General features: G+C 36.6%; 1 protein-coding gene across 4 annotated transcripts in view; it reads left to right on the top strand.

Annotated features, from left to right (window-relative positions):
- The window catches only part of INPP4B (inositol polyphosphate-4-phosphatase type II B), a 344498-nt gene that overhangs the window by 279574 nt on the left and 48550 nt on the right, over positions 1-16374 (top strand). For all 4 annotated transcript variants that reach the window (XM_061992339.1, XM_061992338.1, XM_061992341.1 and 1 more), the window contains 4 exons: positions 8758-8930; positions 9952-10075; positions 11098-11215; positions 15752-15892. In XM_061992339.1, the coding sequence (XP_061848323.1) occupies positions 8758-8930; positions 9952-10075; positions 11098-11215; positions 15752-15892 (556 nt within the window). The remainder of the gene's footprint in view (positions 1-8757; positions 8931-9951; positions 10076-11097; positions 11216-15751; positions 15893-16374) is intronic.

Raw genomic sequence — 16374 nt, 5'->3', positions numbered from 1 at the left:
ATCAATTTTTAACTTTTTCCTAGATATAAAATCATACTACGTTTATACTCAATTACAGAATGTTATGCTACATACAATTCAAACACATTACATACATTGAAAAGTTTGATATTGTAATATATTATACCATAATTAGAGCATCATGTATTTCATTAACACTGTAAATGTATGGGCATAGATAAATCTTTGAGTCTGAAACTCATTGAGTGCTGGAGTTGATTGTAAGGGCAGTTGTGCTACTGTTTGCAAGAAAAATGAAGAATACCCAGATTTTCACAAAAACTTTGACAAATATGCCTTAAAGTATGGGATGTAACTTTTTTTCTATCATATAACAACGAAAAAGATGTCAAAGCACGCATGCATGTTCGTTTTAGATGGTATAAAGCATTATGAAAATAATTTGATGTAATGGCATATTCCTGTCACTGTAGGTGCTGTCCTAATATGTATTCAGAGCTTCCTAAAGTAGTTTTATGTTTGCAGTCTCCGTGTTGACATTGCGCAATCTTGTTCTTTTTCTCCAAACGTGGTTATAGTTATTGTATGGAATCTTTGTAATCAGAAATATGGTGCCACTTTTTTCCTTATACTTACCTTTCAAGATGAGTTATACCTTCCTTAGCCTAACTTTTCATGCAGTCTGAGCTTCGAGTGTATTCTTAAGACTGAATTTGAGTTATCAGTTACCAAGGTAACATGCTATGGTTTCATCAGTTGCAGGATTATGATTTCTCTGCAGGATAAATCAGAAGTAGATGGATTTTTTTTTTTTTTAGTAGAGGTCTTTTATTTTCTTCTTTTAACTCTAGGCTACTTTGTACTGGAGAACTACTTGACAACATTTGATTATTTTTATTTTCACCTTTTTATTTTCCCTGGGAGTCAGAACGTGAAAGCCTGCTGCATGTCCTGCAGCATTAGAGGTACCAGTGAAACACGGTAGTTTGCTTTTATGCTTATGCAGCCCCTGACACAGCTCTGTGTTTAGCTGTGCCGTTAAAAGAGGCTGTTGTTTCCATCTGCTCCTTGTACCTCACCATCAGAATTATCCACCAGCCATTCCTACACTGGCTCTGTGTGATTACTTCCTAATTCGCTACATACAAAATCCAACACATTATCTCAAACAATTTAAGGTGACGGTGTGATTATGCCTGAATTTTGCCTAAAGTGAATTACAGAATCGTCAACTATGTTGCTGGGCAGATAAATTGGCCAATGGTAGTTTTTAGCATAGGTAGCAAAGAGCACCTGGGGAATGATGCTACATTTCCTAGCCAAAATGAAAGGAGACATCTGTTCATAGTCACATTGCTACAGGCATTATGTGCGTTACTTTTTCTTCAATAATCTGATACCTGATGGAGATTATATAAATCTAGATGAAACTTTTCCATCTTTCAGTGCTCTAGAGATGGACATTACATCCTTTCAGTGCATCTCTCTCAATGCAGTGCTGGTAGAAGTGTGAAATAAAACTGTGTTCTGGTTTTGTGTGTATCTTCAGAAGAGCTTTAATTGCAAGTTATTACTTAGTCAGGAAGGTGAAAAATTCTCCCTTGGTCTGTGTTCATTTGAGTAGCAGACATTACTTATTTTAAGAAAACAAAAACACTTCTGGAAAGCTTTCCATTTCCTACCTTTCCCTTACATTTTCCTTTCTTGTTCTCTCAAGCTAGTCTTTGCATCAACTCTGTTTCTGCACTTTTTTTTTCTTTTCCCTCTGACTTTCGCATCATCCTTGTCTTTTTTGTCCAGCAAATAAGATGAGCTCTTCAGCAGTACTTTCTGTAAGTAATTTTGCTATGTGTAAGACCAAAATTATTTCAACTGAATCCACCAACTATTTTGTAAACAAGTCATCAGAATATTTAGTTGCACAACACTTCTAGAGCAATGTTTATCCATTACTCGTATGTGTTAAATATATTGGATTTACTTAGCTTTAAATATGTTATTACCATTGCCTTCTTTTTCTGTTTTCATTGTGATGAAAACTACTGACAATTGTATATGTATGATTTTATGGTTTCCATTTTCACTTTTGATCTGTGTGGCAGTATAGAAAATCTCAGATTATTATAATGGGATAATAAATCCCCAAGAATTCAAAACTGTTCTCTGGATAACCAAACTGTGCAATATAGACTGTGGTTATATTAACTGCAGAATTATTAGGTAGACTTACGCAGGTTTTTGGTGTTGCTGTGAGAAATGCTGAAGAATTATGAGCATAAAACCTCATCCTTTCTCAAAGAGTTTAGCTCTCATATTAAAATTAATCTGAGCTCCAAGAGCTGAATGTAAGATGAAGAAGTAGGAAGCTGACCTTTTTATGGTGTTTGAACTCTACGAAGGCATTTTTTAAAGCTCCCTTAAAAAAACAAGAGAATATTTCTATCCTAGGTGAATAAATTCAGAGGCTTTGGGTTAACTATTTCACTGTTTGCACGAGCTGCTTTGAGGGGTTTACTGCTGTATTGTGTTGGTTTGTTTGCCTTTTTCCTTAAGATAGGGTTTGTCTAATGTTCTGTTTCTGATATCAAGACAACTCGTGGTTTGACCTCTATTAATTCAGTCCTATTAAGGATTACTTGAATGTTCAGGTAGTAAGGGAATAAATTATTAGCTACAGTGAAAAGTTATGTCATGGGTAGCTGCTGTTACGTTCATTACCACACATCTGTAACGGCCTCTTTTTTTTTTTTCCTGTGAATATGACATTATACTTTCTTCTGCTTTTAATTCCATGGGTTTTTTTAACTTCATACCATCGAAATTTTTAGGTGACTTGGAGCCATCAAAAATTCCCACTGATATTTTTAGATAGTGCAAGCAGCAGTGACAGAATTGGCTTTTTTCCCTGTTGGTAGGACAAAAGGAGATAGGAGGACTATTCCAAAGCCTTAGGGCTTTTCCTGTTTGATTACTTGCACATATTAATAAGCACTTCAATGGGCCTGACTTTTAAAAGAGTGAGAGCTTGCTTTTCTGCCAAACTTGATCAAATCTAACATGCAGGTTGACATATTGCATCTTGAATATTAACATGTAGAAATGTCTAGTTTGGCGCTTAGCAGGTCATTTGCCTGCGCACGCATGTTGATTAAGAGAACATGGGAATAAGGAGGTTTTTCCAGCAACTCAAGGCCAAATCCTGCCATAAACTGAACTTCCCCAACTCTTATTAGCAATGGAAGCGGAGTATTTACTCAGTGCTTTGCTGCTCATACTGTTTTGCTGAAACCTTGTGGTAGCTGCATAGTGGTAATACTACTACCTTTAATTTTACCCATTTCCTATTTTGATGTGTTTAACCTTTACACCTCTCTTAATTTGCTTTTACAACAGCTGATAGCACAATTTTTCAATTGCATTTCCTTGCCTCATCAATAGACTTTTACTCTTTTGTTTAGATGAGAAATATTACGAATTGGACAGGCTGCCTTTGTCATTTTAGCAGCATGACAATCATCTTGTAGTCTCCATATTGCTTCTGTTCTTGCTTCTAATTTGTTTTTGAGGTTTTTTTGAGATGTTTTACTCATTCAGTTGTTTCAGTTATTATTCAGTACTTTTCAAAGCATTTTCCACCAAGGATGTAAATCTTGCACTTTTAACTTCAAAAAAATTTGACACATGAAGTGTCATCATATGTGTAAGTCCTTGAACATGTTAAACACAAAAGCCATAATTTGTACTATTCTTCCCCCTAAATGATTCTATAAAGCTATTGTTGGTCTCTGGTATCAGACATTATGAGCCGTGGTTGCATCTTCTTTACAGCAAAAATTGATTCTGAGCTGACTGCTCGTTTTCTCATGAAGGAGTTGTTGAAGGCATCTTGCATCTCTCTCCAAACTCTTTTAGGTGTGTAAACATCAGTTCCTAATCAAGCCATATCCTCACATATCAACAATGTTATGACAAGTTAGATCAGGATAATCTAAGCCTGAATTTATACAGGATTTTAAAGTTCTCTTTATGAATAATATATCTTTATGAATTGTGTTATTATTATCTATTTATCCCTTACATACAAGAAAAATTTATTTTCAAATTCTACTAAATTTACTTACTTCAAAATGCATTACACTTTTTTTGTTGTTTCATAAACTTCAGTTTCATTGTGGTTCTCTTTTTCAAGGAGCAACTTAAAAGTTGCAGCTTTTGCTGTAACTTTTGATGGTCATTTGGGCTTTTATGCATTGTTAATTAACGATGGTTTATCTTCTTGCTGGAATATTCGCAACAAGATATCCTGCATAACAAGTGACATGGCGATTTTTAAAGACCAAAGATCGAGCAGCTCTACATATGTTTTTTCTAGACTTGTGTTTTCTGAGACCTCAGTCTGTGATGCACCTCATATTTTGATCTGAAATAATAGATTTAAGATCTTCTAGGTAATTACTACATGAAACTTAATTTAAAATACACTGACAAACATGATAATATAGTAATCTATCGTAAGTACTCTATTTATTTTCAAGAACCGATGCAATCTCTCTCTTTAGATTTGCTAACCAGCTCCACCTTCTGGAGACTGGACATCTTTACTAATTGTGGAGAAGAATTTTCTGTGTGAGCAAGGAGTAGATGATTGTAACGGATAACTTAATCACACGAGGGTGTAATTTTATCTTCTTTCCTTTAGGCAAGTGCAATTCTGTTTATATTCTATAATAAAATATTTTCTCTTTCTTCTCTCATTAGGGTACGGTTTCCTACAAATGTGCAATTTTTATTGTCTTCTACAAAGTAAAATACATATGTAAATAAAGCTCTGCATTCATTGAGACATGAAATACTTAGTAGTAGCATCATTTTTAATGTATTGCTCTTGAATGAAAAAATGTCCTTGAGAATTTCAAATCTTTGAATTCCTTCTTAATGTAGCTATTACTGACAAAATTGCATACGTTGGTAAGATAAATTCTAAACATGTAGTCTCCCCAAAAAAATTCCTGTGAGAAAATGATCTTGAAGCTACTACAAAGTATGTGCAAAATAATTTGGAATATCATAATAGAAGGTCGTTAGCAGTTGTTTACCACCAACCTGGAAGGCTGCATGAAGTAGAATCCACTCAGATTTGTTCTGGGTCCAATATTATTCAGTATTTTCATTACTGACTTGGCTTATGAAATATGAATGATGCTTATAAAATTTGCAGATGCTTAAAGCTAGGAGAGAATTTAAGCACCACGGGAGCTGGATTAGAATGGATCTTGACAAAATGGAGCACTGAAGTATTAGGATGCAGTTCAGTAAGGACAAGTACAAAGTTATGTTCCTAAAGCAGCAGAAATACACAGTGCAGGTTGACTGGTCAGTAGAAACAGATCCAAGTGTTATGTGACTTGCAGCCAGTATGCAACCCCCAGTTTATGAAAAAGAATGTCAGTAAAGCTCTTTATCCCTATCCACATTACATAAGCTGAAATTGTAATACCTTTTCCACAAAGTGTAGCTAGTTCTGGAAATTCAGCTCTCTCATGCCTTGTCTGCCAGTGTACTTGCAAGATCTTTGTCTGTGTCTGTATCCAGCTCGGCTTTTGTATGAAAGTAGAATGGATGTCTATTAGCCATACCTTCAGGTCTACTTTAAAATGGCCAAGTATGATCTTTCTCATTATTTGCTCAAGTCAGATACAGGCCATGAACTCTATTATTGTCACATACAGCCCTGTTCACTGGTTCAGTATGCACTATATCTTGTGTTCTTCTACTGCTGCCATTGCTTTCCTTTGCATTTATGTATTGATTAGTTTAATAAATTACTATAATTTAAGACTCAAAAGGAGAGTTTAGATCATCTGGTCTGTTGTCATTGGGTTTGTGTGGATTCATTTTTGGTAAGAAGGAAGGGGCTGTAAAGATGGCTCCTGTAAGAAGTTGCTCAAAACTTTAACCAGCTCTGAGTCAGACCCACCTCTGAGGCTGAGCCAATTAGGTGCTTCTACAATCACTTCTCAAGAAGAAGCCAGAAGAGGAGAGTTCTTCCTGTTCTTCCTTCTTTTCTGACTGGTAGTGGAAGGAGTTGGAGGAGAGAGAAGTGACAATGAGGACCCCAAGGTCAGTGAGGCAAGAGAGGAGGAGCTGTGCTGCACCCTGTGGAGGGGAGTGGTGAAGAAGAGAGTTGTTGGCAGTCCACAGAGAACTCCATGCTAAGGGTAGTGACTGTGTCCAGAGGAGCCCGTGAATTTGTGGGAGGGTGGCATTGCAGCAGAAGGTGCCCAGAATGTTGCTGCTATGGAGTCCCATGCTGGAAGAGTTTGCAAGATGTAGCTGTTGGGAAGAACTCATAGCTGTTGGGAAGAATTCACACCAGAGAGGTTCGTTAAGGGCTATGTCCTGTGGGAGGGATCCCACATTGGAGTACGGGAAGAATGGCAGGAGTCGTCTTCCTCTGAGAAGAAAGAAGTGGCCAAGTCTCCTATCTATGAGGGACTGATCACAAACCCTCATTCCCCGCCCCCCTGAACTGTTGGTGGCAGGGGGAGATAGAGACATCAGGGGCAGGGAGTTGAGCCCAGGAAGAAGGGAGGAGTGGGGGAAGGAGATCTTAAAGGCTGGTTGTATTTTTCTCACCATCCTGGGGTTTTTTTGTGTAGTAGAATAAACTTTTCTTACTTTCCTCTCTAAGTTGAGTAGTCAAGTCTGTTTTGCCCAGAACCATAACTGGCAGTGAGCCCTCCCTGCCCTTGTCTGGATTCTAAAGGTCCTTGGTGATCTTTTCTCCTCCTGTCTCGCTGAGGCCTCTGCCATCCCAAGGAAGGAGAGCGGGGTGGATGGGGGGACTGTGAGCAAGAGGCTGCGTGGTACTTCGTTGTCAGCTGGGCCTAAGCATGACATCTATCTAGTCTGACTTCAAGTATGTCGCACCTTGTTGTCTACTGTGTTTCTAAATTTGATTATGTCTCACAGGAGCCTCCAGTCTTTGGTTGTCTTTTTGCTTTTATTCCCTAGAATGAACATGCCTGTAAGTACTTGTTATTTTCTCCTTGTGAAGAGGGGAAATCAAATTGCTGCTCAGCCTTTTTCATAGGCTTAAGGAAATTGAACTCTAAATCTTGGTAGCTCTTTTCCACAAGCTCTCAATTTTTTTAACCGATTTCTTTGTGTACCCTAGACCTTGGCATATGCTGTATCAGTATTGTCTTAGTTGATGGCATATATAAAATCACCTCTGTTTGCTGGAGCATAAAACTTGGGATGGCTTATATTCCATTTTGTTTATGATGGTTCTAACTTCATCACCATTGTTTTCCAGGGAACAGTTCTTCAGCATGTATTACTAACACTTAAAATGTATGACTGTGTTATACGTTGCCTGAGCATAAACACATTATTTGCAAAAGAACCCAAATAATTCTCTATTCTCGTTCCTTTTTCCTCTTTCATGCACCTTACGTTTTTGCAGCTTCTCCTGGCTTTCAAAGTTCTCTCCAGTCTTCTTGGCTACAGTTTTATTCATTTACATATTTTTCTGGAGCTTAGTCAAGTTGACATTGCAAGAGGCAGCTAGGTCTTCCTGTCTCCTTCAGTACTAATGAGTCTTTCATTGGCCTGGCTCAGAATGTTACCTGAAAAAACATGCTGTTATCTTCCACCTAAGTACAATTTTAAAAGAACAGATTTTAATTATCATTGATTCCTAATTACACTAATCTATAGAAAATGAGTCAGTGATAGACTGTATTAAGTCAGTTACACTCCCTATTTTTAGATAGATTCTTCTGGAGTGTTGATTTCTCTTTCATTTTAAGCTATAACAATGAGGCTGAGATTCTTAAGGAAGGTGATTTTTTTGTTTGTTTGGTTGGTTTTTAATTATTATTTGCTCAACTTAGAGAGGTGAGTGAAACTATCTGCAACTACAATGCAGGTCTGCTTTTTTAACTCCTGAAACAAGTTCAGTACTTGAGCATGTTTGAGTAAGCTGTTCTGATTTTCTTCCATTCCTAGTTATCAATTTGTTTCATTTGTAACATATTAAGGAGTCCTATTTTTTCAAGCATTTCGCTAGCTTGTTTTTTCTGGTATTCCTAGCATATATTTTAACAGAGCAAAACATATTACAAAATAGTTCTAAACCTCTCTGCTTGAAGTAGCTAAAAAAATGAGTTCAATATCTCTAAATATTTAAAGAGAACAATGTAGAGAGAAGCTGAAAAGAAAAAGGAATGTGACCTGAAGGTTAGTATTTTTTCAGCCTGTACATTAGACAGATAATAATACCCTTCCAGGTATCTATTTGTTCTTCTGTTCTGCCTTCCAGGACCCACATTTTCTTGAGATATAGACTCTTTCCCCTTTTCTATCTTTTGGGATTTTTTTTATGGTACTTCCTTTGTTTAGATAGCAAGTTGTCAGTACTGGAAAGCAGATCGTTTGCACTGTATTCTTCTTGTGCTAAATGAGTTTTCACATGTATCTCTCTGTGCTCTGTTTGTAACACATTAATGCAAGTTTTACAGTGAAGTCAGATCTGTTAAAAAAATCATTGTTTCAGGACACAGTTGGATGCAGGCCAAGGATTTGACCCCAGTCTCAGTGGTAAAATGGAGTCCTATCTCTAAGCACGTTCTCCAGTGGCATTTCCTGTTCTGCAATGGTTAGGATAGAGCTGCAGGGTCATTTTAAAGTGTAGATCAATTTATGCAGCCACTGCAGCCCTCCTTTCCTTCTGAAAAGGATTTTTTCACTGCAAATTTTCTGTTTTGGAATGGACAATCTGTCTTGTTCCAGGTGATTGGTATGAACAGCTTTATCCCCTGGTGATTACGCTGAAGGACTGCATGGGAGAGGTGGTGACCAGGGCAAAGCAATCAATGGCATTTGTTCTGCTCCAGGAACTTGCTTGTGGCTTGCCACAGTGTTTGATGCTGACCTTAAGAAGAGACATCGTCTTTAGTCAAGCAGTAGGTTGTCTTTTTTCACTTTTCTCTTACTGATGCTATAATTAAGCATACAATTCATGCCACTGCTTGAGTTTTTGAGTTTTGTAGTTTGGTTTTTTTCTTTTTCCAATGTAACACAACTTTTTCATGTATTTTTCCATTACATCCGCTTAAATGTTTTATAATGTAATAGAGAAATTAATAGTAAATGGAAATTCATAGCAACTATATCACCAAGTCAAAGAAGTAAGTCTGCAATGGACTGGAAAACATTATCTAATCTCCCTTTTACACACAGAAGGATCCATAAAGCTATTTTTAGTCTTCATAGATTATATGCCAGTATCCTCATCCAAAGGTGAAGCTCTTAAGTCTAGCCTTGAATATTCCTTGCTGCTATTCAGGCTATATATTTTTTCTCCTGCTCACCTTGGAAATGAAGGATGTTATTTGTTTTCAGTTTGTAGCAGTATTTTATATGTTTGAAGACTATTGGCATGTCTCTTCTCAGACTTGTCTTCTCTTGGTAAATAACTGAAGGTTGTTGGATATTCCCTTGTAGTTCATGTTTTCCACATAGATTTTTCTCTAAATTATTTGCTTAATTTCTCCCTTAACTTATATGTTTTTCATAACATAAATAAGGAGTTAGACTGCAACTGCCGAGGAGATTCAGTTGCATTAGGTTCCTAACTGCTTTCAAATCCATCGTAATTCACAGCCTTATGTGTTTGTAGCCTGCCAACAAAGGTTCTGGTCTTGCTTAAGTTAGTGTAAATAGCACACAACCGCACAAGAACAAAATTAAGCTTATCTAATGTAAAATGAGGGAATATTTCATAGAATTGCTACTTTTTACACCAATAAAAAAGCCTCCGTAATATGCTTTATGAAATTACATATGTAGTCACTAAACAGAAATATCTATGCTCTTTTCTCAAATATCTATTACCTCTGTTGTGTATATTGATAGTAAGCCTCATTTTAATGAGGTTATATCAGTACACTTGTTAATTTCACACTTTTTCTATTGTCTTTGTAGCTCGCTGGATTAGTCTGTGGGTTTATAATCAAATTGCACACAGGTTTATATGATCAAGGATTTTTGCAACAGCTTCATACTGTTGGATTGCTTGTGCAATATGAAGGACTCCTTAGTACATATAGTAAGTATTGTTTTTGGATAAAGTTCCATCATTTTAACCTCTGTACTGCTTCCAGTAGTTTGACTTACTGCATCAACAAATATTATCCTTAAGAGACAGCCAACTTCCATATAACAGTAGAATTGAATATATTGATACTTTGAATTGTCAATTCTGCGTCAAAAATTACTCAATTATTTTCCTTTCAGTTCCTCTGAGAACATTAGTTGCTTATTATACCATATGGAGTACTGAAATGCATTGTCTTAAATACAGGAGACTACTTCAGAACAGCTAGTGGAACTTTCAGTGTTAGTAAAAACAGTCTCCCTTGGTATAGGCATTTGGCCCGACTCAACAGGTTTATAAAGGTAACCCAAACAGCAGTTTTAAACAGTTACTGACTCTTGTCAGTCTCTGTGCTCACCATGCCAGTGTTGGTGTTGTGAAGATAGCTTGAAAACTGCTTAATTCTTGACTTGTTACAGATGCCATCTTTTGATAGATGTTAAAAAGGACATTTGGAGGGGGAAACTGCCATATGTTTCTAAAGGCTTTAAACTAAATGTATTGGATTCCGTCCCCAAATCAGAGATTTTTACCAAAGTAGAGGAATTTAGCATTTGTGCAGCTCTTTAATGGACAGGCAATTACAGATCCTCAGTTGGATATTGCTGTCAGGCTACCTTTTGCATAATACTCATTGTTATTCTCAAAACCTTTGTCCTTCATCAGCAGGAAAGTCTTTTAGAACACTTTCAGAATAGACAAAAATGGCTTTTCCGAGGTTATTCTATGCACATATAGAGTAGGCTGATTTTCAGAGGTGCTTAATATACTCATAGTTATCATTTAGGCCACAGAGAAGTGTCAGCAGTTCTAAAAATCAGACTGCTTTTATGTAGGTTACTTTATTGTGGATTTAGGACTGTGATTTTTAGATGCACAGACTGGAAAATATAATCCCTGTATTACTTTACTATAACCTATTCAATGACTGATCTGTCTACCCTGCTAATAACCTCTGTAATCCTTCCATATAGGTGAAGAAGCAGGAATGCTAGAAGACATGGCTGTAGGAATTTCAGATTTGCAGAAAGTAATGTTTAAAGTCATTGAAGCCAAATCAGAAGATTTTTTGCCAATTATAACTGGAAGGCGGTAAGAACTTTGTTTCCTGGAGCCCATGGCATGTAGTCTTAATCTGCAGCACATGAAAACCCAGATTATGGTTTTCTTGTTGCTGATTTCTGTTATATGGAAAGTGCAGTAGTTTTACTTTTCACGAGGTGAACTGAGATGTAATAAAGTAGTAGGGACTTGTAAAGCCAGTAGCAATATGGGTTCTGTGTTGCTTCCCTGATGAAATGCCAGAAGTTCCAATTCTTTTATAGAAAGTTATCCAAACAGTGTCTAGGTTGTGCAGTGTTTCTGTTGCATTTTTCATGTATAGATACTGAAAGAAAGAGAAGCCACAAGGTCAATATTTACAGAAGTGGCCTTTAACTGAAGAAACCTTGTTTTTAAGTTTTCAAGAACTTGTATTTCAGTGTGACAAATCAAATTGCATTTCTGCAAGTTAGGCCTTCGTTGTCTTAAGATGGAGACTCCAAATCATAGTGGTCGCTTCTGAAAAATGAAGTCTGTCTTAATTGCTGGAGCTCACACAGGGCATATACAACCACAGAAATCCTTAGGTAATGCTGCTAATACATTATGCATCTTGCATAAGCACTGCTGAATATTGGGACATGAACTGAAATACTTAAGTACTTGTGGCTATAGGAGGGTTAATAAGATTGGTACACAAGAGGAACGTGTTTTTCATTTAATTATTATTATAGTCTGAAGCTTCAAATATTTTTACTTTTGCAGAAATCACTTCCTTGATAGTATCATTATTCTTAAGACAACTGTAAATTAAATTCAACTAAAAACAGCAACTTTTAGAAAAGATGTTTTTCCTCCTAAGGGGGCTTTCACCACTGATTTACTTAATTATTCTCGATGTATCACTCTCATCCTACGGGCCTCCTGACAAAGAATTTAAGTAAGTAGCAGGAAGACCAGAGTATGATAGGCAACACATCAGGAATAGTTAAGAATAATTATGGTGTGTAGACAAAGCAGAAGAAATACATCCTTTGTAAATCACAGCAGTCAAAAATGTTGAAAAATCCAGCAGCTACGTTTAGTGCCTCGATGCCATTACTGCAGTACACTGAACCGTCACACTAGGAGGTCTTGGATTTGAAAGAGACTCAAGCTTTAAGCTGCCTCAGGCATTCTGGATTGATGGAGTAGTCAGTCTTTAGGAAGAAGAGTTACTGCCTGTGATTGCTGTACTGTACTTACTGGCAGATACTCACTGGACAGAATAGGTATCAGGCCAAAAAAAAGTCTTTGAGGCTTATGTGGAGAAGCACTATTGTTTGAGCTGTGATGACACATCTCCTGTCAGATAGCATTGGAAGTCAACCATGAAAAGAGTGGAAAACTGAATTACTTTCTAATTAATGTTTAAAAACCCCACAATTTTTAGTTCATTTTGGTTCTTCTATGATGTGTCTCGATAAAATGAGACTAAAAGTCTGTAGAAATGCAAGCCAGAAAATGAAGCTACAAATTCTTATTTTGCAGAGTCAGAGTATTCCCCTGTAATTGTTTTTCTAGGCAAGTGCTTAAGACTGAGATTCTGTGTAAACAAACAAATCACTGTAAAGAGCTTGCGTTGACTAGCAGTGCTCCAGCCTACTGATGTGAGTGACTGACCCTGACTGTCCAGGTCAGCTGAAGTTCTGTTCAAGCACTCAAGTTTTTTATTATAGGCAAAAGTAGCTAACACTTAAAAACATTTTTCTTTCATAACATGTATTTGACTCTGCACATGAACTTTGAAGCATCCCGGATTTGATGTGATGATTTCATCCTGCCTATGATGGGCCTAGCATTTACAGCCACATTGAAGTGATCTAAAAAGTGGACCTTAGTCAAAAGAAGAGCTGGGTAAAGCACCTCCCAGCTGAGGTGCAGTGACTGAACATGTGTGCGGGTTTTTTTCCTGTTACAAATCAAAGCAAAAGTGCATGTAATTGGCTTGGTTTGTGTTTATTGCAATGAACTAAAGATGTGCAATTTCAGCACAGATAGCTGCAGGGTCCATGGCCCACAGCAGTATGGGGATAATTTTTAGAAGGCTTCTAAAAGAACCACAAGTGTTTGTATATCTTCATATACAATGATAACAAATAGTAGAGAATATGGCAAATAAAGTCAAAGAAGTGATGTTCTTCAGCAGTCCTGTTTTAATGAAGTCATATATGTTTAAATATTTAATATCTAACTTGATGCCATTTGTTCTGAAAGAGATAATGATTTATTAGTCTCTTAAATATGCTGGATTTCTCCACCATTTTCCTGAGATATTATAAAATTTTAAAAATTATGCACTGATTTTTCCTCCTTATTGGAAAATGTAGCAGCCACCTTATCCATCTCATTCCAAGATCACCTGGCATCTCTGCACTGAGTCTAGCCATATGGTGATAAAATATATTGCTATATTGCTGTTTCTTATTTAAGTAGAACCATAAGACCCATGGGATTTTTGGTAAATTAATGTGAAACAAGTCTTCAAGATTTCAATACTTGGTATTCTCCACTCCCACCCCCCACCACCCCAAACCCATCTGACTTCAGTAGCATTCCTGGACTTTTTAAACAGCTCTCTGTCATAGCTTGATAGCTTTTTCCTTATGTGATCAGAAGTAGGTTGTTTTCATTATGGAATTGGTTGCAGATTTTTAAAATGTACCAAATACTATCTCTGAGACTTCAAAAACTGTTTTGAAAAATATTTTTTTTAAAATGGAGAAAGGAAAACTTTCAAATGGTACTGATATATTTTTGTCATGTCTGAAGGTCATCATTTCTCAGTGTTCTTCCACCCACTGAAAGATTTTTAGTGATTTTTGGGGTGTGAAGTGTAACAATGCAGTGGTTTGATGGCATTTTGGTTGTTGCATATGCTCTTCATATTAGACTAAACCAACATTTCTTCTCAACCTCATGAAAGAACTCTCATCACAGAAGAATGTTCTAGTAGTACAGACAGCAGCAAAGAATGCTTACTTGCAGGCTGAGAGTGAGTGCAGCTATGCAAAGGTCATTTGTTCTTTACTGTCATCCTTGCTATCTCTCTATTTCCTTCACATGAGAGGAATTAAACAAAATACAAAGCAAATAGACTTATTTGAGAACTATTTCTCTCTGCCCCCTGCCCTGTGAGACATATCCTCCATTCAAAACTGATAACCCCCTCAGCAGGGAGCATCTGCCATTTGCTCAAAGATTACACAGTAGTTGTAGCACATAGCAAAGCATGTGCAGTTGCCCTAGCTGAATGTATTTATATTTCAATCACAAGTCTATGCTCGATCCATTTTATTTTGTCCTCAGCTATATGAGCAGGGCAGAGGTTCAAACACAACCATTAGTTCTTCTAAGCTGAAAATGCTTATCCAAGTTGTAATGCCAAGGTTCTCAGAGCTCCTGCAGAAACTGTCCTTTTTCTTATCAATTTTCTGCCTTTTCTCCCCCAAATTCTACACTTGTAATCCAGATTGTATTTTAATTCTTCAGCAAACACATAATTGATGAAAATAATGATAGGAAGAACCTCATGATAGGTTTATTTTAGTAGTTGCAAACTGTTTTCCATCTTTTTGCATGCCAAAGTTGAGTGACTTCGTATGCTTGGTTTCCACAGGTAGGATATAGATCCTATTCCCCTCCTGTTGCTGTAATACTCTTCCATCTTGGTAGTATACCAGACGTGCTCTGCAGCACAGAAAATTTCAGTCTTTGTTACCAATTGGCCCTCCTGTTTAAATTACTAAAATGCCAAATCCTGGAGAAAAGTAGATTTTTTGTATGTGGGGTTGTTTTTATAATTATTAGACTGCTTTAATAATGGAAAGAGAGCTAAGAAAAGCCAAGTTAACAGCGTGACATTGTTTCTGTTATGGGGTCAGGCATTAATCCTGAAAGACAGGGTTCCATATGTGCAGAGTTTGAATTAGTAGCCAAAAGTAACATGTTTTGCAAAAATTCAGACCAAAACCAAGCTGCTATGTATGATATTGCTTCTCCTAAAAATAGGATTCATGTTTGTGTAATGAGCCTTCAATTATTATCTTCACAGAGTTGATTTTGTTATTGGTGATGCTTTCTATCCCCAGGGAGAAAATCCAGCCACTGAAGAAAACGCAAATTTTGCCTTGGGTTTTTGTGAAAGATTTTTGTTCATATTACATTTAGAGAGGATGCAGGATGCAGTTGTGACTTCTGAAAGGAAGTTGTTTTTTGTAACTCAGCAAGATGCGTTTTAAAAGTTGAGGTATTCTCATTCATTTTTTGGTAGCAGAAGACTCTTTTACTGCTTTCATCTTTAGTCCCATTTTCACTTCAGTAAAGAAATCAGTATCAAGAGTGTATAATAATATATATCTGACTTTTCCCACATAGCTTGTTTATGCTTTTAAAATACTCAAGCTGAGTCTTCACATTTTATAGTTTGATACAATTAAGGACAGAACTGATACATAAGTCTACATGTTCTCTATAATTTAGAAAGGTTATAATTTTAAGCAAACCAATCAATATTCCCATCCTTAGTCTTCTTTCTCTTTTTCCTAGTGAACATTACATTATAGAGGTCCAGCTTCCAGCAAAGATGTTTGAGTTGCTGCCACAAGAGATTAAAGAAGGAAAGCTTCTTCGCATGTATCCAGTACTCTTTAATATTGGAATCAATGAACAGCAAACACTTGCAGAGAGGTAAGAAAAAATCATGTTTCATGTTCTGTCTAAGTATACCATGCTAATACAGGACATCTCTCAAGAGGAAAAATAAATCTTGATCTGTCTCGTGTTATTGGTGTGTATTTTAATAAGTATTAAAGGAAATAACCACAAGCTGTGAAGTAATGCAGGACAATGAAATAGTCCAAGTGCAGGTATGATGCTACGCAGAGTTTCGTTTCATATGGTCAACACCAAATTTCCTTTGGATACAGATATAAAATGGATTTCTATTTCACAGATGTAGACGTTTGTTCAGATACAGTACTCTGGCCTTCCTAAACATGCTTTTGAAAGTTTGAAATTCTAATTTATCTATAAGATGAAGTTAAATCACAGAATCATTTCAGTTTAAAAAGATCTTTAAGATCATCAAGTCCAACCACTGAACTCAGACTACCAGGCTGGTCACTAAACCATGTCCCTCAGAACCTCATCTATGCATCTTTTGAATATCT

This window comes from Colius striatus, chromosome 3 (genome assembly GCF_028858725.1).
Source record: "Colius striatus isolate bColStr4 chromosome 3, bColStr4.1.hap1, whole genome shotgun sequence".
Lineage (NCBI taxonomy): Eukaryota > Metazoa > Chordata > Aves > Coliiformes > Coliidae > Colius > Colius striatus.
This window is presented reverse-complemented; position numbering and strand designations above follow the sequence as displayed.